The sequence below is a fragment of the Podarcis erhardii genome (genome assembly GCF_964252035.2).
Source record: "Podarcis erhardii genome assembly, chromosome: 5".
Classification (NCBI taxonomy): Eukaryota; Metazoa; Chordata; class Lepidosauria; order Squamata; family Lacertidae; genus Podarcis; species Podarcis erhardii.
The window spans coordinates 15,799,340-15,821,611 of NC_138509.1; the positions used below are offsets into that span (position 1 = coordinate 15,799,340).

Consider the following 22,272-nt stretch of genomic DNA (forward strand, 5'->3'; position numbering starts at 1 on the left):
CTTTGCAGAAGCTTGGGCCAACACATTGCAGTTGGGACTTATTGGCAGTCATGAGAGCTTGCATGTGCTTGCCTGTGCTGGTTGCAAATTCTGTGGAGTCTTTGCAAACAGGATGAACTGGCACTTTGTTGTATTCTGACTCTCTGTGCCATATAGCAGAGGTGGGGAATCTTTGGCCCTCCAAATATTGCTGAACTAATACTCCCATAATCTCTGGCCATTAGCCATGATTGCTGGAGCTGTTGGGAGCAACATCTGGAGGACCAAAGGTGCTCCACCCCTGCCCTGCCATACAGGTGACAGATTCCTGATGCAAAATGTTAGAGATCAGATTAAACATATCCTGGAAATTAGAAGATCTAAGTATTCCCTCTCAGCTCCGACAAATTGTTCTTTATGTGCTTTTAAAAAAGATCTATGTTTGGACTTTGCCATCAGTTATGTACACTGAAGCATTATATACACTGATATTAGTGTTTTGTGGTGCAAACATTTTGCAGGAATCAGGGTGGGTTGATTTAAAACAAGGCAGTATAAATCAGTTTTCCAATTTTCCTGAGCAAGCATGCATTCAAATTAAAACACATTGGGTTGGATCCAGACTTAGTCATACTCAGACTTGTTCAGATGAATGGGTCTTGAGTTAGTCCCACTGATTTAACTGGACCTATGTGTGTGTCTGGATCCAGTCCATTGATTTCTAACCGAAATGTACATTTCAGAACCTTTAATCTTGCAGCTCTCATGCCTTTTGTACTGTAGAATCATGTCTTGCTCATAAACAAGGCATGCATACATGCAAGATACCAAGACTGCTTACTGCTTAAAGTCTTAAGATTCCATTCCATGTGCACCTTTAATTAATTTCCTTGGGGAGACCCGTTCTTGTGTTGCCACCCTACAGACCTCTCCTGGAGGAGGCACACAAAGAAAGGCCTCAGGTGATTAGAAACAAGCCCCACTGAATAAAGTGGAAGTTACTGCTGAGGAAATTTGCATAAGGTTGGGCTCCAAAAGGTGTCACACACTGTCCATAAATAACATTTGTTAAATTTTATTTTATTTTTTTACTTGCTCCAAAATTGCTTGGGGACTTTTAAGTGGAATATAATATACAAATTTGATAAACCTTAAACCTTCTTCATGAGATGAAAGTCACTGTGTGCTATCTTTCGTAGTTTGGCAATAAACTAGGAGTAAAAAAATCATTCACATGGGCTCAGCGGATGATCCTTGTGAAATGCAGGACATTACCTGGATTTACTGTCATGGTTTGTTTGCAGCTGGCCCCAGCATTAAGCTCTAAAGTGTGGACATCAACTGCTGTACCATGCATGCTTTCCCCACAGCTTTTTCTATATAAAGAAAAGCAGCTGGCTAACCTGATCCAAAACACCCACCCACCTCACTCACACACGAAAACAAAGATCACCACAGCCAATCACAAGCAAACAATCACACCCTAAGCCAACCCCAACCTCTCTCACCACCAAAGGAACACAAGTGAACAACACAAGCAACGCTGACACCAAACTACATACATTAAGCATAATAGAAACACCGCCACCCGACCCCACCCCCATCCATCCTCCCTCTCCCCACCCCCCCTTTCTTTTTTCTTTCTGTTTTCTTCTCCCCCTAATGCCTCAACAAATGAAACGGATTTGTAAAAATGTTACATGGAAGAAGAAGGAAAAAAAAATACGAGGCACTACACTTCTGTAAAACAAGAAAATCCTTAATAAAATAAAATAATAATAATAATAATAAAAAAATAAAGAAAAGCAGCTTTTTTAAAATAAGGAAACAATTTCAGTTTTAGTAAATTAATATATTCAGAATTCTTTTGAAACCATGTTAGTTTTATGAGAAGGTATTTATAACTGAAATATGCATATACCTTTACTTTTTTAAAAAAACAACCCCCCCTTTTTTTTAATCCACCCTGATAGGAACACTTCCTTCTCATAGAGATACTTGGAATGCAAGTAATTTGCAGAAAGGAAATTTCATGGAAAGTAGCAAATTTGATTGATTTGGATATCAGTGTCTGTAGGGACTTCAGCTCAGTGGTGGAGTGCATGTTTTGCATGAACAAGATCCCTGATTCAGCTCTTGGCATTTCCAATGAAAGGTAGCAGAGCTAGGAAAAATATCTGAGGCCCCAGAGAGGCACTTTCAGAGAAGATAGCAAGTCTAGCACAGGACTGTCTATCTGAAACAATGGAGAAGGCAGTTTAATATCTTCATATGAACACTTCCACCTATGAACTCTTCCTGCCTTTTAACAATTATCAAAGCAGCTTTTAAAAAAATCCTTCTCATCTTTAGGAAGTGCTGGAAGGGGATTTCTTCCTATTTCTTAAGTTAACTAGTAAAGTGAATGCCATAATCTTTAACAGTACAGTGGTGTGGATTGATGTACTTTTCATCCTAGTTGGCAGGGATATTGTTGCTCTTGGCAAAACACTTTTAGCTAATGACTGCTCTTCTGTTCTCTGTCCAAGGATACAGATTTCTGTGTATAAAACCCAAGATAGATTATCTATTTATTGTTTATTATCATTCACCTTCCATGCATATATATCTCAAGGGTGGTGTGTGCAATATAATAAAAATTAAAACTAGTTAAAAACACCACAAAAATAACAAGGTGGATTTAAAAAGAATTCAAAATACACACCCATGGCAGAGACTTATTCATCCAGTTGAGAAAGCTTGTGGGGAGGAAATGTATTCAGTTGTTTCCAGAAAGTGCAGATATTGGACGCCTGTCGTAAATTGACTGGAATACTGTTCCATAGAACAAGGGCAGTCATACCGAAAGCTCTGAGTTACCATAGAGTAGGTTTCTTATATCTTTGAAATGTGAAGTAGACACTCTTCTGCAGACTGCAGTGACCTACTGACTTATATGAAGGATAAGAAGGTATTTCAAGTAACCTGGTCCTGAGTTGTACAGGGCCTTATATCAAAACCCTGAATTTGGCCTGGTAGCAGATTGGCAGCCAGTTCAAATCCCGCAAGGAAGGAGTTAGATGCTGGTGGTTGTTTGACCCCACAAGCAGTGAAGCTGCTGCATTCTGCTTCAGCTGTATTCTGTTAACCAAATTCAACAGTAACCTCAAATAGAGCACATTGCAGTAAGGCTGAGGTTATAAGTGCATGGACAACTGCTGTTAAACGTTCCTGATCCAGGAATGGTGATAGCTGTCTTAGTAGCCCAAGCTGGTAAACGGTACTCCTAGCAACTGAGAACAGTTAAACCTCCAGTGACATCCACAAGAACTTCCATACAATGCATCTGCTCATTCAGAGAGAGTGCAACACAGCCTCATGTTTGTTGTTGTTGTTGTTGTTGATGATGATGTTTTTCTCCTCGGCCCCTCTGCATTTTTTCCTTTCTAGTCTGATGGGAAACGTCTGGAAAACTTAACAGCATCTTTACTATTTTGTGACATTTTGTTTTGCCTAAATGTATTGTCCTGATAAGGATATTGGAACCTTTCTTATAGGTTAACATGTCTAACAACTTTAAAATAAAATAAAAAACTTTTAAAACCCTGTATAAGTTGGTTTCAGCAATTACTTGTCACTCGTAGACCTGCAAGATTGATAAGTGTGTTCCTATAGACTACAATCACAGTGGCTAAATATATTAATTTATGGTACTTGAAGGTAAATGAATCTCATGCTGCTCTTTAGCCTAATCTTTTACTGTAAAAACTGTACCACTCAATGTGTTTCTCTAAGTAATTCTGTTGCTTAAATCCAATTACTGTACAGTGCTTTTGAAATCAAGTTTATGTTGGCTGCAGGGCAAAGCATTTTGAGCCTTGTCAGGACTCACTTAGACTCACTGGTGTACATTATGTAGATTGTTTTAAGAGTGATTACTGTGATTCTAGAGCACTTGGTATACTGTATTTATTTTAAAAAATAATGAAACGAAATAGATTGCTTTGAAAGACAATAACATTCTCTCATAAGAAAATGGGAGTGTATTTCATTACTCTCTGATGTCACAGGAATTCTTTGCAAAGATTTTGTGAAACTAATTTTCTATACCTGGAAAAAAGTGAAGGCCAAGGTCCTTGAGAGGAACAATGGGGGTTTATGTATGTGTTTCAACCTCCCTCCAGAATTTTCCCTTTTTCCAGTGGAAAGTGAGAGAACCTTTTATGAAACACTTCCTCTTTTAGGAGAATTAAAATGATTTAAGGCAATGTTTTAAAATATTGTTTTCAGTTTGTAGTATCTGTGTAACCCAATTACTATATTGAGTACAGTCGTACCTTGGATCCCAAACACTCGGACATTTTGACTCCCGAACGCCGCAAACCCAGAAGTGATTGTTCTGGTTTGCAAATGCAGCCAATCAGAAGCTGCAGTTTGGTTTTCAAACATTATGGAAGTCGAATGGACTTCCGGAACGGAATCCGTTCAACTTCCAAGGTACGACTGTAATTGCAATTCCTATAGCTATGCAGCTGTCAAATACCACCTTCTCCAAATTTCTGCATCATGTGAAAGAATCTGAATTGTATGTTTTCCATGTATGAAATTTTCAAACTAACGAAACACCATGTGCAGTATCACCTCCTGGTGTCCATTTATTGCAGAATAAAAACTTAAATATGAGGTTAATCAAAAAATATACATCACCATAACAGATATTTTTAACATCAAGGGTTATAAAATAGTTGTGTCTTACTAGACCTATATCACACAATGAAAGAGTATTAAAACTCTGAAATTAATATCAGCAACTTGCCTTTTTATGTTCCCCCAACAAGACAGTTCTAATAAGCACATGCCTCTTTCTTTCAAGTCCTAACTTTGTTACAGTAACAATACTAACATAATCAGAATCTATGCCAAGCATAACTGTTGTAAAGGACATTGAGAGAAATCATATACTATCATGAAACAATTACCATTTTGAAAAGCAAATTTTGAAACAAAATATACAAGGCATACTTTAACTAACAGTTTCATAGTACCAAGGACTATTTTGCCAATTAATGTATTAGTTTTGTGTTTGCCTGTGGAGTGAACTAAAATGTTTCAGTATGGTCTGTGTCTCAAAGATCTTGAATGTAAGCTTTGCTTCTCTGATCATCATGAAGCTGAAGCTTGTTGCTTTAAGCTAGTATGGGCAGCAAGGATTCCTCTTGCAAGGTCATGTAACAGCTATTCATGCAAAAATGTGGGTTGTGCTTGGACAGGCTGAGGAAATTCTAGTACTTGGACTAAACTGATATTGGCTCTGAGGCAATTAAGTAATACCTAGCATAATTGTGCAGGAAAATTTGCAATAAAGGATCTGCACTGACTGCCAATTTGCTACTGGGCAAAAGTTCAAGGTTTTATTGTTAATATATAAAGCCCTAAACAACTTAGGACCTGGTTATTTGACAGACCACTTTATCTCATACAGCTGTATTTGGTCACATTTCCTTCTAATATGGACCAACACTTGTTTCTGACTCATATGTATTTAGACAATCCTTCAGTGAGTAATGATTATGCTTTTTAATTTTTGATTTTGTAAGTCCTCCATGAAACCCACCTTGTCAATTGCAAGTAAGAGATAGCTCTCCTTTACAACATTTGTAGGCACATATATACCTTGGTCGTTGGTAATGCCACACATAATGGGCCTCAACTATTTGTATTAGATGGTACCCATGGGGTAGCTCAACAACCTTCCTTTTCCTTGTAGTTTGGTGAAGTGAGAATCCTACAGCTACCTGATGCAGCAGGACACATGTAGACCGCATATTTTTGGTAATTTCATGCTTGAACATCATGGCAAATATGCAGTTGTGATATGCTCGTGGCTGCTTACTTCATTTCTTTCCAATAACATGCCTTCCACCCCACCACAAGCAAGCCATCTAAAGAATGAATACACCTCTGGTGGAGCATCCTCTTATGGATCACATAAACACTCACATCTTTGCTTTAGTAATAGATTTCCAAAGGACACACACTGCATCAAACAAACACCTCATATTCACTTCTGATATCTTTGTCTTACAGAGGTTCATGCTCACATGTTGTTTTTCTTGCCAAAATTTGATCAAGGCCACAGTTGAGGCTGTAAAAGCATGGATTTCCACCCAGTGTTTTGCATTTAGCATCTTTACAACTGTTAATATTGATTCAAATGTAGTGCAACATTCCACCAGTGCAGTGACATTTCCAATGCTTCTCTTCTCCCAATCTTTTCTGGAGGATCCCTCAACCCCTTGCAGCGGATTTTGAGAGCTTGCAGGGCTGCAGGAGGAAATTTCATTCTTCCAGCACAAGACTCCTGCGCTAGTGGAACCGGGAGTGTTGTATACCACCCTTAGAGCATACCATTATGGTTAATTTGAGTCATGAATGGTTGCTGTAAAATCATAAATCAATGTTGTCAGTATTCTGGACAAGGTGACCATTTTGAATGCCCTCCCTTCTGCCGTCCATAACACTTGTGGGTATAGCAATGTATGGATTCTGAACTACTGGGTGGCGGGAGGAAGCAGCTTCAAGAAAAAAGTGCTTCAATATTATACCACAAATTTCCCACAGAACCCACAGATATAACCTACTGCTCGACTGCTTCGAGTGCCAGGCAATTTGTGTGGGGGGGGGGTAGTGGCAAAAAGAAAAAATAAATTTGTTCCAAAGACTGTGGGGGCAGGGTAGGCAGTTTCTCAGATTTTTAAAGAGATTTTCTGTCTTCCCTTACCTTAACCTTAAGAGGTGGATGAGGCTGTTTTCTTTCTCCTCCCCCCCTTTTTTTAAAGAAGTATGGTGCTCCTCTGTATTTCCAGCTGCCCTCTGGTACTGCTTGAAATGGGAGTACCAATCCAATATATCTTGAGGGTACCAGGTTGGGAAGGGCTGTTATCTCTCTGTCCCTACCCCAGCAAAGTTTAGATTACAAGCCACTTAGGGACAGAAGCACTATACAAATAAAAACATCACTTTTAAGGCAGTGTATACCGAATTCAGATCACTTTTCGTCTTTCCATTGTTGTGGCATGGAATTTCATTTAAAATGCCTGGTGTTTTAAATATATGGTCCTAAGACCAATTAAAAACTGCCTTGCAGATGAAAACAAAAAGCGTGATGGATCTTTAATTGAACATGACAGCTGTTCATTTTAATTACTCCTGGATCAAAACCATCTTCCTGAATGCTTGTTATCAAGTGATTTACCTAAGGAAATAAGATGAGTGATAAAAGGGTTCCTATGAAAAGTAACTGGTTTATTTTCACTGGAGATTCTATCCCTTTTAACTTAAAATATAGCCAAGTTTGATTGTCTCTTTTGTTATTAAAGAACTATTGATATATTGCGGAAAGAAACAGTGTCCTCTCCTCTAGTTATGTTGTGCAGGTTTCATGACAGATCCCTCTGAAAACATTGGTATTCCTGTAACCTTTGAGAGATATGTGTAGAGTATATTAATGAGCACTACTTCCAAGTGATGTACAGTAACTTCACTCTCAGATAAAAACAGATGTGAATGATTCTGTTTTAATATTTAATTAGGCTCTAGGCCTCTGTTGGCTTGTTTAAGCTGACCTGACAGTGTTATACCTGGAAATACTTCAAATTAAATGCTGAGTACTTGACCTTGTTCAAATAGTTGTAATATAATAAGCCTGATACTTCTTTGTGGAAGTACCATGGGTAATGAGAACTGTTCTTTGGCAGGATTTGCTTGCCTTTGAAGGGAACAATTTGCTGCATGCCTCTTTTTAAAGTTTATCATCTGAAAGGTAGTATTCTATCTATCTATCTATCTATCTATCTATCTATCTATCTAATGGAAGAGTTGTAGAGTGATAAAGTGGCTCCAAAGTTAAGTTCTTGATCTCGCGGCAACTAACACCAGAAATGGAGAGCTTGAGGCCCTCCAGATGTTATTTTACTGCAGCATCTGTCTTCCGTGCCGTTCACCATGATAGTTGGAGCTAGTGACACTTCATAGAATTGTAGAGTTGGAAGGGTCCCTGAGGGTCATCTAGTCCAACCCTTTGCAGTGCAGGAATCTCAGCTAGAGCATCCATGGCAGATGGACATCCAACCTCTACTTGAAAACCTCCAATGGGAGAGAGTCGTGATACAACAACACTGGTTGGGCCACAGTTTCCTCATCCCTGAGTTACACACATGGAATTGATGCCTACACAGAGCCAGTTTCAGGAACATTCTAGAGCTTTAGCCAGGAACATGATTCTCATTCCTCCTTTCCTCAGGAGGCAACTTAAGCCAAACACATACATACAGCATTGGCTGGGATCATTCTTTTTGCTTCTCAGCTCTTCCGTTAGAAGTAATTGAGGATTTAAGCTATATTTCTGTAGGAAGCCTTTCCACTTGTATTTTTTCATATTTTGTTTCTAATATTGTTGGAACGTGTTCCATAGTTTTTGTTTTGTTCTCTCCTTTATCTGTACTCCTATTCTGAGGCCTTGCCCCTGCTGCTCTTAGGAACCCTTCCCTGCCTGTTTCACTGTCCTAAACCAAATCCCCATCATATTTCTGAAGGGGAAGGAAGACTTGGGGTGGGAACGCTTACTGGAAACAGAAGATGCTTTGCTATCCTCTCCTTAATTGGAAATGATGCTCCACTCATCTGCATTCTGATTTTTCATGAAAAACCTAAAGGGTTTGGCTTTTTCTTTTTGCATTTTCCAGAAATGTTTTGGGGGGAAATGACTGAAATGAGCTAAAGGGAAGTTTGTCCATCATTAGCTATGTCAGGTTGTGTCTGAGCTCTCTTTCTCAAGGTAGTTTTCTGCCATTTAAGGGAAAAGGTTTGTTGGCATTAAGTATAATTTAATCCTTCTGTGTGGTTACTTCTCCAGGTTAAATGAGTAGTTAAGCTTTTTCTAGAATCTCTCTACTTTTGGCTGGCCTTTTAAAATCAATTGAATAGTTCCAGTTGTTTCTGTATCTTAAACCCTCTCTGTTTATATCAAACCTGTTGAAATAAAATTACTTGGCACAGTTGTAAAGGGGATTGAAAAGTGTACAATGTAGAAATGCCAGGTGTGCTTTGCTTCTGCGGTTCTCTAGAGCTTGGTAGAACTGTTGGCTCCATTTTATAGTTTCCTTCAGTGTGAATTTGTTGACCCAGATGTAAGACATCTGTATTTTGGCATTCCTTGACTTGCATTTCCTAATATTTCGCTGTTTTATCACTCCTACAGTCTCACTACTTTGGTGAGTAGTATTACACATCTGGGTATTGCTTCTCCTTTCAGCTAAAGTGGCTTACAGTGAAATACCCAAGTTTACTTAAAACAGTTATTTGAAACAGCATGTTTAAAATATATCTGAGTAAAACCTATTGAAGTAAGATGCAATCTTCATTAGCTCAAATTTAATTTTTATAAGTGTCTTTTATGCTGATTATTGATCAATCATGACTTTGGAATTTGCTTCTAATGGTTCCAGCTGTTGTGAGAAGAAATCCCAATTGGGGGCTTGCTTACGAACACATGTGAAATGTGTTAAAACATTACTCGATGTATTTTTCCTGCTGTGGTAGGCAATACAGATAACATCTGTAAACGCTGATTAAAAGAATTGTCTCCCTCTACCAGAATTTAGACAATTAGCATGATGTAGCTTGACGGGAATATTCTTTATTGTGCATAGAGTGGCCTCTGTCTATTGTTGTAAGATGCCTTGGGTCTTTTTAAGAAAAAGACATAGAAGAAATCTAATAAACTAATCTTAAGTGTTATTCAGAGCATGGATGGGTAGGATCTAGCTAACATGGTTCTGTGACACAAAACCCCTGTGGGGGAGCTGCTGTGTGAGCTGATGGTATCATCAGTATCTTGCATTTGACAGCAGAATGTCCTTGTTACTATTGATTGGGCTGCTTGGTCAAGTGAAAACACATTGATCTATCCTTTAAACACAGCTGTATGAAAATTTAGAGATGTATATATTATGTCTTTGAACAGTGGGAGTTACAACCCTTTAAGAGCTTTCATAGTAAATCTAGTCCAAATTGGTCACATGGAATATGTATCTATAATGATTCTGAATCATTCTATATTTTACATACTAATTTCCTCACTCCTTTAAAAAATGTGGCATTTTAAAAATTAATAATTTGCTAAACTAAATGATGGCCAAGCAGTGACTTTGGTGGAACTCACTGGGTGACCTTGGGCAAGTTACAGCCTCTTAACCTACCTCACAGGGTCATCGTTGTGGGGATTAACTGAGGAGGGGGTGAAGCATATACTTGAAGAAAAGGATGGGATGTAAAAGCAATAAATAAGCTCTTCTGCTTACCTGCTTAAGAAAGCTAGAGGGGCCAGCCAGATGCATCCAGGACGCCAGCCTGGCATCCAAAGATCTCCCTGTGGTCCCAGTTGGACCTGTGCCAGTTGCAAAACATGCCCGGCTAATTTCTTAACACAATCACAGGGCCATAGTAAATGCCCAGACCGCAGCCAGGTGAGGCAGCAGTGATGAAGACAGACCTTGATGTTTCTGTGTTCACATTCCTTGGCTTATTACTTAACACAGCTTTTGCTGTTAGATTATTCCAGCTCTTTTTTCCAGGGTTGCAAACTTCATTCACATATTACAACTGATATTCTCCGGGATTTGTCTCTAAGGTTTTGTATCTGATATTAAGCAGGTGTTGATTAACCTCTGTCCTGTGATGGATCAGTTGCTAGACTATAGTTTCTGTATGGTAGCTGAGAAACTATCCCAAAAGATACGATTGCATGAAATATAATGTCAGGCGGATGACAAGTGTGCTTGTGGCTGGTGAATTTTGAAATACTGGTGTCCCTGCCCCCCTTTTTAATAAGCTGAAGTGGCTAAACTATGGTCCCTCCAGCGGTTGTTCCCAACTCCTTTGAGCCCCCATCAGTGTGGTCAATGGTCAGGATGATGGGAAATCCACCCCTGGTTATAACATCAACCTCACCATTTGAAATCCTTATAAAATGCCCTGCGTAGTAAAAGTTCGTTTGGTACTTTAAAAAATAGTAGTAGTAGTCTCTCCCCTCTCCTATACTTTGTTGATATTACTTTTCAGGTATAGATTTATGTCTCTTATAAATTGCTATGTTTGGCAGAGGATGGAAAACAAGTCTGTAAAATTATGTAATGTCTGAAACTTTGTGTTTATGATTAATTAGGTTATCATAAAATGTGTTTTTGTGTGCTGAATAATTGGGTCGTACTTTTTATGTGCTCAGCTGCAGACTAAGGCTTTCAGCCTGGATCTAGTTACTTTAGTAGGCTTTCTTGTTAAAACTGTTTTTCTAACTGGTCTTTGGAACACAGCCTTCAGTATGTTCAAACTAATGTAATTTGAATTATATTGACATTAGTTCATAAATTGTGGATACTGGATTAGTTGGCTTAGCTTCTGTATTGCTGTTTGAGTTTTAACCAATCATTTATTGATGTTGTATTAAACTTGCTTTATAGTTGTATCCTAGTTGTCGTAGTTCAGATTTTATCTGGTCAGTAAAGTAATTTGAAATGCTCTGACATCTGGTACACCAGTCTAAGCACAATTCCTTCTGCCTAAGGGGTTTCTATTTCAGGACAGCATCTTTTGTATCCAGAGATTTACTCTGTCATGCATGAGATGTATTTTCCAAAATAAGGTAACTATAGTCACATAAGTGACTGACTGGCTGTGTGAAGATAAGTTGAATTGGTTCTTTAGAAGAGTGCTGTGCTTTCTCAGAATTTGAATACACCTCAAAAATCTACTGGAAAAAAATCACTGGGTGTTGTAACCAGATGTGTTTTCAAGCAGGCACCCATCTGCTGAACACACAAATTGGTCCAGGGCATAGGAGTGAGGCGATCTTGAAGATAACTTGGCCCTAAGGTGTTTATAAAAGTAAGACCTTAACCTTGTTCTGGTAGCATATAGGCAGCCAGTGCCCTTTAGCTGATGGTAGGTAATTTCTGTTACACATCCTTTAGTATACTGTCTGTTTTATGAAGATATCTCATTGAAATCGTTGTTGGAGTTAAGGAAATATTTGACTCAATTGGATCTTTTATTTCTGCAATTAATAGATTGAGGGGCTTTTTAATAAAGGTTTTCTAAATACAATGGGATTATGATTGGGAAAACATTGATTTAATATTTGAAATTCTGGCTTAAGTGGGGGTTGTTTTTTACTTGTCAGTGACTGCAATAAAACTTTGATTTGTTGATAGGTCTTCCTGTCTCTCAGCGTTAAAATATATAGTCTGTTCACGATTCTTCTGCTTGTTCACAGAAAAATCATAGTATACCTGTTATCCTTCCATGTCTTCCTCTACTATTATAGCATTTCTTTTCATGGTTTTGTACTCATTTCATTGCCTGCTCTCTGTTCTTCGTTGGTTTTGCCTCTTCTCAAACACCAATCTTATTAAACCACCACACCAATCTCCATGCTTGTGTGCTCATGATTCCTTATCTATTTACTTCTCCCCTTAAATAGTCAGCTTCCTCGTTTTAAGGAATTATTAAAAATGGCCTTTTCTCTCTTTTTTTTATTTCCCTCTTGATACTGGGTTGGATTCAGAGAAATCAGTAGTTTCAGTAGAAGATGACTTTGCCACTCTCTCCTCTCACCCAGTGGCCCCCTGAAAAGACCTCTCTTGAGGGTTGTGGGACTCTGCTAAACTGGGCGGACTGTGGCACAGGGGGCTCTACCAGATAGTAGGAAGTGGTGGCTCCACAGTTGCATAATTTATGAACCCATACATGTGAAAATAGTTCATGTGTAATTTAAGAATGACAGATACTGATCTCTTTGTGGATGAGGGGAATATTGTCTGGTTTTCATGAAAGAAAAGAGTTATTATAAGCAGCTTTCTCTGTTCATGAACTTGTTTCTTAATTTCAGTCTCCACAGCTATTTCTTGGTATTCAAAACTGTGTGTGTATTAAAGAAGAAGAACCAAAGGTTGACAGATGATTTTTACACTGAAGTTTTTTCAGTATTCTAAGAAAAAGCACCAAACTGGTATTAATATCTAGTATTAGTAAACTAGATTAAGGATATTTTCATACTGCATTGCCAAACAAAAGCCTAACATGTTTTAATAAAAGAGAATAACATTTTGAGGTCACAAAAACAGGAAACAAGATTCTGTATGCAAGAGAACCAATAATTGATTCAACACTTTCTTTCCTTAGCCACGAGCAGATCCCATTCCAATATGTAGCTTCTGTTTGGGGACAAAAGAATCAAATCGTGAGAAAAAGCCAGAAGAACTTCTTTCCTGTGCTGACTGTGGCAGTAGTGGTAAGTCTTGCACTGACCAAATTAGACTGAGCTTTTTGCGTGTTTTTGCAAGTGTTTTACATGTGTTTTTGCAAGCCAGTGGTTCTTTGAGGGTGTGGTACATCATTTCTGTGAGCTGAGGTGTTCCCTCTATGAGTGCAGCTTTCCTTTTGGGGGAAGAGAAACACTTTCCATTCACAGAGTGAAAATGTTAGCTAAAGCCTCCCCATTATGCTTTTGTTGTGTTCAGAGTTTTAGTTACCTTTTTAAAAAAAATGTTTAAAATAATTTAATGTGCTTTATAGCCACATCTGCTGGAAGAAATTGAGATTTTAATGTTTATACATCATTCAGCACCACAAATATACGTTAAGTCAACTACTATGTGACTTCCAATCAGTTTCACTATGCCAGCTTTTGGAAACTGTCCGAATATACCAGTTACTCACAAAGACACATAACAAGAAAAGTATCTTTGGGACAGAGAAATTTTGTGTGCTTAGTTAGCCCTGTTGTATCCCCCCACCAAAGCCACATTTCTCCCCTATGAGGTTCAAAATGTGCATTTTCCATCCCCAGCCATTAAAATGGTATATAAAAATGAAATGTTTATTGTCATTCCTGTGCTTTTGTGCTTGATAAGATTCTTGTATAGTTCTTTGACTTTCTTTGTTAACTTTCTTTTTATCTTATGTATTTTGGATAAGACCAAAAGTGAACTCTAAAAATTATTACTTAATTATTACTACTGTCACTTTTTCCTTCTTAGCACTTACTTATTTTGTTTTATGAAAAGCATCGAGATGTTAGGATAGTCTATTATGCCTATGAAGAAAGTAAATTCCTCCTATGTGAACTTGAAAGCATTCCGTTTCAAATCAACCCTTGCTTGCTTTTCTTTTTTCTTTTATCATTTTAAACTTGTGGGGCTCAGAATTAGGATCGCCTGCTTTGGTCCTGAAATATCTATCTATTCTTGCCTGACTTTTGGTGATGTGGGTGGGTACAGTAACCAGCTTTCAAAGCTAAATGGAAAGTGACACGCTCTAACCCTGGAAGGAGGTCAGAATTTTGTTTTCTGAGCATCTAATTCAGGTACAGAAGGTTGAATGCGGTAATCCTTATGTTTCACAATCGTTTAGTGCTTGTGAAAGAATTGAAAGACGTAATGATAGAAGTTCTGCTATGATATACGCAAAAATGGCATACAAGGCAGTGAGATACAACTGAAGAATGTGATATTTTGGTCCCCAAAAAGGCCTTTATCTCATAGAGAAGAGAAAACCATTTTGACTTTACTATGTGGCATATCCATATCATGGGGTTGGTTTGCTGGGTTGTTCTTTAGTTGTAAAATACATACTGCTCCTGGTTTTTGTCTTAGCAGTGGAGATGGTTGTCTTCATTTCAAGTGTTAAAGAACTGAGTTGTCAAAACCTGTCCATTTTGTAGAATAACTTTTAAGGACTACTTTTCCCCCTTCATGTGTATTTAAATTTTATGGGCTGTAACTTTTACTCAAACTAGACTCATTGTAATGAATGCCTATGACTAACTTGGGCGTATTAATTTCAATGGGTTTTCTGAGTCGAATTTAATTGAATATAACCCAATGCCTACATGTGCTTCGTGTATCACATAGGTAAACACTGGTCTTGCATAGTGGCCCCAAACGTTGGGATGGAATTGCGTTTGCAAGCCTTACAGTTTAAGACTTAAGAATTTAGCGGGGTGGGGATGGGGTAATGCAACAGTAAACCACGGTTGAGCAAATTAGTCTGTACATGAGCTAGTGCACACAGCTTAAGCACTCGCACTTTTCTTCTCCCTTTCTCCAGTGGGGAATCAAACCACAGAGTGACAAGCTGAGCATTTCCCTGTTGGAGGATCCCTGCTGGAGGAAAGGAGAAAAGTAGGAGAATTCACGTTGTGTCTATGAGCAGGCTGCTTGTGTACAGACTAATGTGCTTAACTGCAGTTTATAGTTTAGCTTTGCATCTGGATGCCACCATAGATTAATGTCTTTTTAAGATGATACTATTTTATAGATGAGGAATGCATTTGCCAAGAGCCCCCCTCCCCCAATGATGTAGTTTTTTGTTCTTGCATATGTCTGAAAAAAATCTATTGGCTTCACAATTCACTTATGAAAATACAGTTTAATTTGGTACCTATTAAATGTGTATAAGGTGCTCTTTGGAGATTGGTTATTACACTCTGGCTGTCTGCAAATATGGCTTTTCATTATGCTCTGACTGTCTGCAAATACAACATTTCATTAATCAGTGCATAATGTAATCAGCTTTTTTGCATTATAACAATTCAGTGACAGTTCTAAGGAACAGCAGAATTGGAAGCGCCCAACTTTCATGGTTCAGCTTCAGTTTGAATTAACACTGATGCATTCTCTTTGCCTCATTAAAGGTAAATTATGTTTAATTAGTTACTTACCATTATTTAGCTATACAATATGAGACATTGAGATTGGCAGTCAAATTGCCAGATGGCTAAACTTTAACTGCAGGTGACATCAATTATTATTATTATTTTTAAAAACCCCAGTCTTCATGCTGTTCAGAGGTTTTTCATAAAAATGACTTTGGGCTTAGGTATGCTGTTACACAGACCCCCTGGGATTCACAGGCTACCAATTGGGAACCACTGTCTTAGACTATAATCATATTGGACTGGACAGGACTTACTTTTGAGTAGATATGCATAAGGGTGCCTGTGTCACAGTTGTTTGAGGGGAGAGATGAATATGTTGAACACAAGAGGGGCCAGGTCAGAAGGACAGCAGACACAAATTAGATCAGAGGCAAGCAGCAGTTCATAACAACATGAAGGTGTTTATTGCCTCTTTTGAAGATGGAAGCACTGTTTAGGTGCAGAAAGGTGTCTTGTAGTTGAGTATTTTTTGTATTTTTTAATATATTATATATTTATAGATACATGACCATTATTTAATGTTGCAGAGTATTAGGCATAAGCATAATAATGCTATATAAATTTTTTGTGACTAAAACCTTGTCTTAAAACACATGGTTAAAGCAGTCATAGGGCATGAGAGAGGGGGCTTAATTCGCTCAGGGAAAGTGGTCATAGCTGGCGCATATGACTAATGTGGGTGGAGCTTCCTTGCAGCCTGCTGAGAAAGGGGAGCCCTTTAGTTCTCACACAGAGTGGAAACTAAGTGACTCTTGATTGCAGAGGAGCAAATTGCTAAGAACACTGGAACTCATTGATGAAATAGACAATCACTGGAGCCAAAACTAGTTAATAACTGTCTAAATTACAAGATAGTCAAAAGGCTTGTATCTACCAAGTTTGTTGTGATGCAATTTACTTTTTCCAGTTAGAAGATTCCTGAAAAAAAATAATTAATAGTCCATAGAAATTAAGGAAAACAAAAAATAAAAGAAAAAACGTCTAGAAAAATTAACCTCTGTTGGGCTAAGAATACAAGTTTCCTCTTGGTAACAGCAGAAAAAAATTGTTCCCAAAATGACTTAAGGAGAAGCCAAAAGCAAGGCCTCCTGTCTATCTGTCAAGAAAACCAAGCCACCGTGCTTTCAGTATCCCAGAAAGATGGTAGGAGTGGGACAGCGATTCATGGAGAGAAAACGATGTACACTAAAAATTGTTACAGTAGAATTGGGGGGAACCAACTTTCTTTGTGTATTTCTCTAATACGAAATCCTTCTTATTTTTAATCTCCAGCCAGACACTGGTTGTTCCCCTTCAGTTTCATCCCCTAAATAATTTCCTTCTCATTAAATCTTCATAAGGGACTTTGCCGCCATATGTAGTGCCATCTGTGGAAAAACTCACTAGCCTCAGATGAAAGGCACCCAGTGAGCGCAATGTTCCAGAATCAAAGAGATACTTAAAAACCAAAGCTCACCTCATTTCTCAGATGGAGACCTGTCATTCATTGCAAAGGCAATTTAAGCTGCTACAAAAAACCATTCACACCTAGAAGTGTGAATCAAATTGAAAACAAAGAATTAACCTGCAGTCTACTATTTTCTTGGCCCAATTTTGTTTGCTTCTCAAAGCCTCATTCCAGTTAACCAAAAATTATGTGATGTTCCAGCCCAGACAGGACAGCTTCCAAGATGCAAAGCCTATCCTTTTTTCTTGTTTTTAATTAATTCAAGGAGCAACCAGGATTCTCTTGACTAGCAGTCAGATACCCATAATACGTAATATTGTGAAGATGCCCATCTTCAAAGGAAGATAAAGGGCTCATCACTATGTGTATCTCAAAAGCTTCTATGATGGTAATAAGAATGACCCCTTAAATCAGAGCTTTCCAAACTCTTGTGTTGTAACACGTTAACGTGTTGGCTATAGTGTATAGGTGTGTTGCACGAATACACCCCGCACTCCTCCCAGGGCTGGAAAGGGGTTAGTTTAGCCTCTGGTCTGATAGTAAAATTGTGTCACCATGTCCCAAAATGATGCATGTTTAAAAAGTGTGTCACCAACATGAAAAGTTTGGAAAGCTCTTCCTTAAATCCTTCATCCTCATTGTCCAGCACCCCAGAACCCAGAAAATAAGTCCCAAAGGGAGCAAACCCAACAGATAACTTGCTCAGTGGCTTCAAAAGCCACAGAGAGAACAAAGGGAACAAACAGGGTCATACTCCTCCTGTCTCTTTTTTGATGCACGTCCTCAATAAAAGTAACCAAAGCTGTTTCAGTGCCAAAACCAAGCCTGAAGCTAGTTTGAAATAGTTCTAGATAATTGGCTTCTTCCAAACATACTTGAAGCTGAATGGGCACCTTGTAAAAAAGACACTTAAGGCATGTCTGGTGCTTGTGTGTGGCTGTAAATTAGAGCTAGAAAATAAAAATAACTGGAAGCAGGAATAATTTTGAATTACTACATCCAGACATATGTGCATAGCTACAAATAAAAAGTCCTACGTAATACTAACTTGCAAGTATTTCTCTCTCTCTCTGTGGTAGAGAAAAGAGTAGAAATACAATGAAAATGCACATAAGATACATTTTTTAAAGCTCACCTTAGTAGTAGTTGAACACTCAAGGATTACTGAAATGTATGTGCTTTGAAGCCTCAAAGTATACATTAAGGATATACAATATGTTAAGGAGTTTAACAATAACGAGTAGAGTGTTTTGAAAACAGAAGTATGGTACCAATATTTTTATTGTCAACACCAAATTAAACATGTATTAACAATTTCTGATAAAAATGTGGATTCAGCAATGTGTCTCTTATGTGAATTGCAACTAAAGTGTTGCCGACCCCAGGTCCCGGGAGCCATTTCGCTCCTAGCTATTTTCCCCCAGTTTCTAACACTGCTTCTACACAGAGAAGACCCATTGAAATGAATGGACATGACTGACTTGGGTCCATTCATTTAAACAGGTCTACTCTGAGTAGTACTAGTAAGGAATATAACTTTTTTATTTGTTATTTTATTTGTTAACATTTGTTAGACACCAAATAATTGAGGTTCTCTGGGCAGTCTTGTAATAGCAGCTGCCTCTCTTTCTGTCCATGAGAGAGAAGACATGAATTCTGAAAGTAGCCAGTACTGATGAAATAGTACTTGGAGAAGATGTCATAGAGCTTTAGGTGATCTGGAACATAAATAATTCTCATGTATGAATACTGCCTTTTTGTAGGACATCCATCCTGTTTGAAATTTTGTCTGGAGTTGACGACAAATGTAAAAGCCTTAAGATGGCAGTGTATTGAATGCAAGACGTGCAGTGCCTGTAGAATCCAAGGCAAAAATGCAGTAAGTTTTAATCCCTTATTACAAATAATATATGTTTGGTCTAATTATTTAGGTCTAGTTGAACCAAATTTACAGCCTAGAAGGAATGGGGTGAAAATGATGCCAAGGGATTTGTTTGTTTGTTTTTGTCTTTTGCTAGTTTCTCCATGAAAATATATTTTTGTAAGATTACTTTTGTTTTCCCTCCCTCCATTTCAATTTCAGGATAATATGCTTTTCTGTGATTCTTGCGATAGAGGTTTCCACATGGAGTGCTGTGACCCACCTCTTTCCCGAATGCCAAAAGGTGATCTCTGAAAATGCTTTCAGTGTATATGGCTTGATTGTATGTATGTATGTTTTTGTACATTCCATGTAGATCTTGATTTTCAGTTCAATATTATGAATTGATTCAGTGAATTATTTATGTATAAGCTATTCATTCTTGGATACATTGATGTGTTTGTGATGGAGCATTCTGAAATAGCCCCTCTTTTTTCTATGTGTTCTTTATAGCTTCCATAATACAGTACATTTGAATTGTAAGACGGCTGTTCAGGTTCTTTTTTGTTGTTCGTGTCTTTTTGTAGCAGCTTCTGTAGCTGGAGAGCTAAGGATTTGTCACAGTATAAATTTGTGGCAGAGCATGGACCATCAGCTCAGATTTCCCTCATCTAAGTTTAATTTTCTACCAAATTACCTTTCAAATAATAGGACTTGGCATTCCTTTTTGCAGTTTTTAAGAAGTCCGTAAATATAGCTCACCTTCTTTATCACATGAATGCAAGAAAATGTGCTCACATTATTACCTGTAATGTTAAAATGGAAGGTGATAGTAACCTGTCAATATTGTCGGCTGATCAAAATGTGGTTCTTATTATTGTCGTTTATAGTTCAAGCCACTAAAAGCTTTTGGTACTGATAATGCTGGTTACAGCATTCTGATTCAGGCAATCAGTTTATTGTTATTGCAAGGAAATGATCTTTTGTATCCTCAAAGTCATCTGTATTCTATTCTAATACTTAGAATATTTAATTTAAAGCTTTTAAAAGTTAAAAGTAGCCTTAAAATACCAGCTTGCCTTCTCCACTTCAGCATGCTAGCAAAATAGACAAGTTGCAGTCTTGCTGTTTTGTAGGCCAGCAGTCCCAGTGACTTTAATTTACCATCTCACAACCTTAGAAATAATAGCCATTCCTAAAAGTCATAGGACATCAGTTGTGCCTAGACTAGATGTTGCCAGGACCTGAGTCACAGTTGCAAAATCTTTTTTTGTGGCCCATGGACAGTCATACAGATGGGTTCTACAACTGCACTGTGCTTTTGGAATATTTGTACCCTGCCTACTAACAAGAGTTCTTGGCATGGCTTACAATATATTTACAATAAAAATTGACAATTAAGGTGTTGAAATTCTTCAGTAGGTGAGATTGCTTTATCTGCTGCTGTCTCGTGACTTCATGTTTCTGGTAACAGACCCAAGAGTCTACAAACCTCCTTCCTATCGTTGGATGTTCCATCATCACTCTGTTGTTCATTGGGAAATTTCTAGAACTAACTGCTGGGACCTGATGCTCATGCACTTTCACCTGAACAAAATCTTTTTTTAATCATTAATGTAGGGATGTGGATTTGCCAGGTCTGCAGACCAAAGAAAAAAGGAAGGAAGTTACTTCAAGAGAGAGCATCACAGATAAGGCGGCGATACACAAAACCTATTGGGCGACCAAAAAATAAACTAAAGCAACGAATGTTGTAAGTGTTTTTGGGTTTGGCTTGTCTTCTACATTTGGGTGGTGTTGCACTTAACAGGCAGATTCTTATGATGAGCAATGGTTTCACTGCTGGGTTGTTCCAAGTTAGTACATCTTCCTGCTACTAAACCTCTGGCGGTTCCCTCACTTCAAGAAGTGAGGTTACAGAGAACCAGGCAGAGGGCCTTCTTGATGGTGGCACCTGCCCTGTGGAACGCCCTCTCAGATGTCAAGGAAATAAACAACTATCTGGCTTTTAGAAGACATCTGAAGGCAGCCCTGTTTAGGGAAGTTTTTAATGTTTGATGTTTTATTCTGTTTAATATTCTGTTGGGAGCTGCCTAGATTGGCTGAACCAGATGGGCAGAGTATAATAACAATAACAATTATTTATTTATTTGTTTGTTTATTTAGTACCTGGTTTTAACCTAAATAGAAAGATACAGATGTTTCAGTTCATGCTTCTTTTTTAAGTGCATTAAAGCACTTCTGGATGATGGAGTTAAGGCAACAGAGTTCTCATATTAATTGACAGAGCCATATAAATAACCAGTCAGGTGGCAGTGGCAGCTGCTGTGGCCTCTGCTCTGGCCCTTGCCACTGGCTGCCATCTAGTAGCAAAAGTTGTGGAACCTGTGTGTGCCCCTATTGCATGGGAATGTTTGTTATTTGATTGATCACTTGATGGCAGCAGATGAGCAGACACGTGCAAAATTACCTAGTGGTTTGTCAGTTTTTGTGTTGAACATTCGGTCATCATGTTATGAGACAACTGAATTATGCTATTTGAATTGTTGGAACAGTGAAGGTCAGCACTTGTCGTAGTTGATGATGCAGAGTTGCAGAAATAACTTACTGCTGTCTTCTTTATAAATAAGAGTAGATCTGTTACCCTTCATCTTTTATGAAACTGTAAAACATTGGGAAGATGACGTGGTACCAGTATGATGGTGTGTATATTTAACATAGAAATAGAGATTGAAATTAATATTGAACCTCTAGAGTGTCAATTCATAGCTTGTTGAATCCATTCCAGAATAAATTCTGCTGTGGGAGGTGTGAGTGGGTGTTTAAAGGTGTATGTCATTTTGCTTAATGAAATGTACCTAACTAAATGACACAAATATTGTACATTGCTGAATCATTATGTGCTTCATCATAAAAGAGTTGACAGTGCAGTGGCACTGCTTAATGGACCTTTATTGTGGCATTGAACAGCAATGTGAAATCATATAGCACCAGGAGCTTGTTAACCTCTGTAGGCAGATGGTTATTAGCATATATGGCACCAAGTGATAGGCTTTATGGTAACAGAGCTGAACTTCTGGCATTGAAATATTCAAACAACATGTGGGCAAGGCTTAGAAGATTTTAACTGGATTGTGACTGTTAACTGCCAGCCATTCTTAGTAATGGGTTGGAGTGGGGAATGCATTCGGGGCCAAATGGAGGGTTGGTTGGCTATTGGAGATCAGCAAA

The 22,272-nt window shown here is 38.2% G+C and overlaps 1 protein-coding gene and 1 long non-coding RNA gene across 7 annotated transcripts in view; one reads left to right on the plus strand and one right to left on the minus strand.

Annotated features, from left to right (window-relative positions):
- The window catches only part of KAT6B (lysine acetyltransferase 6B), an 87,117-nt gene that overhangs the window by 15,531 nt on the left and 49,314 nt on the right, over window positions 1-22,272 (plus strand). For all 6 annotated transcript variants that reach the window (XM_081864175.1, XM_081864178.1, XM_081864180.1 and 3 more), the window contains 4 exons: window positions 13,198-13,306; window positions 18,944-19,059; window positions 19,264-19,345; window positions 20,662-20,794. In XM_081864175.1, coding sequence (XP_081720301.1) covers window positions 13,198-13,306; window positions 18,944-19,059; window positions 19,264-19,345; window positions 20,662-20,794 — 440 coding nt within the window. The remainder of the gene's footprint in view (window positions 1-13,197; window positions 13,307-18,943; window positions 19,060-19,263; window positions 19,346-20,661; window positions 20,795-22,272) is intronic.
- The window catches only part of LOC309343213, a 50,302-nt gene that overhangs the window by 1,062 nt on the left and 26,968 nt on the right, over window positions 1-22,272 (minus strand). Inside the window, exon 2 of the long non-coding RNA XR_014157191.1 lies at window positions 1,255-1,355. This is a non-coding gene — a long non-coding RNA (uncharacterized lncRNA). The remainder of the gene's footprint in view (window positions 1-1,254; window positions 1,356-22,272) is intronic.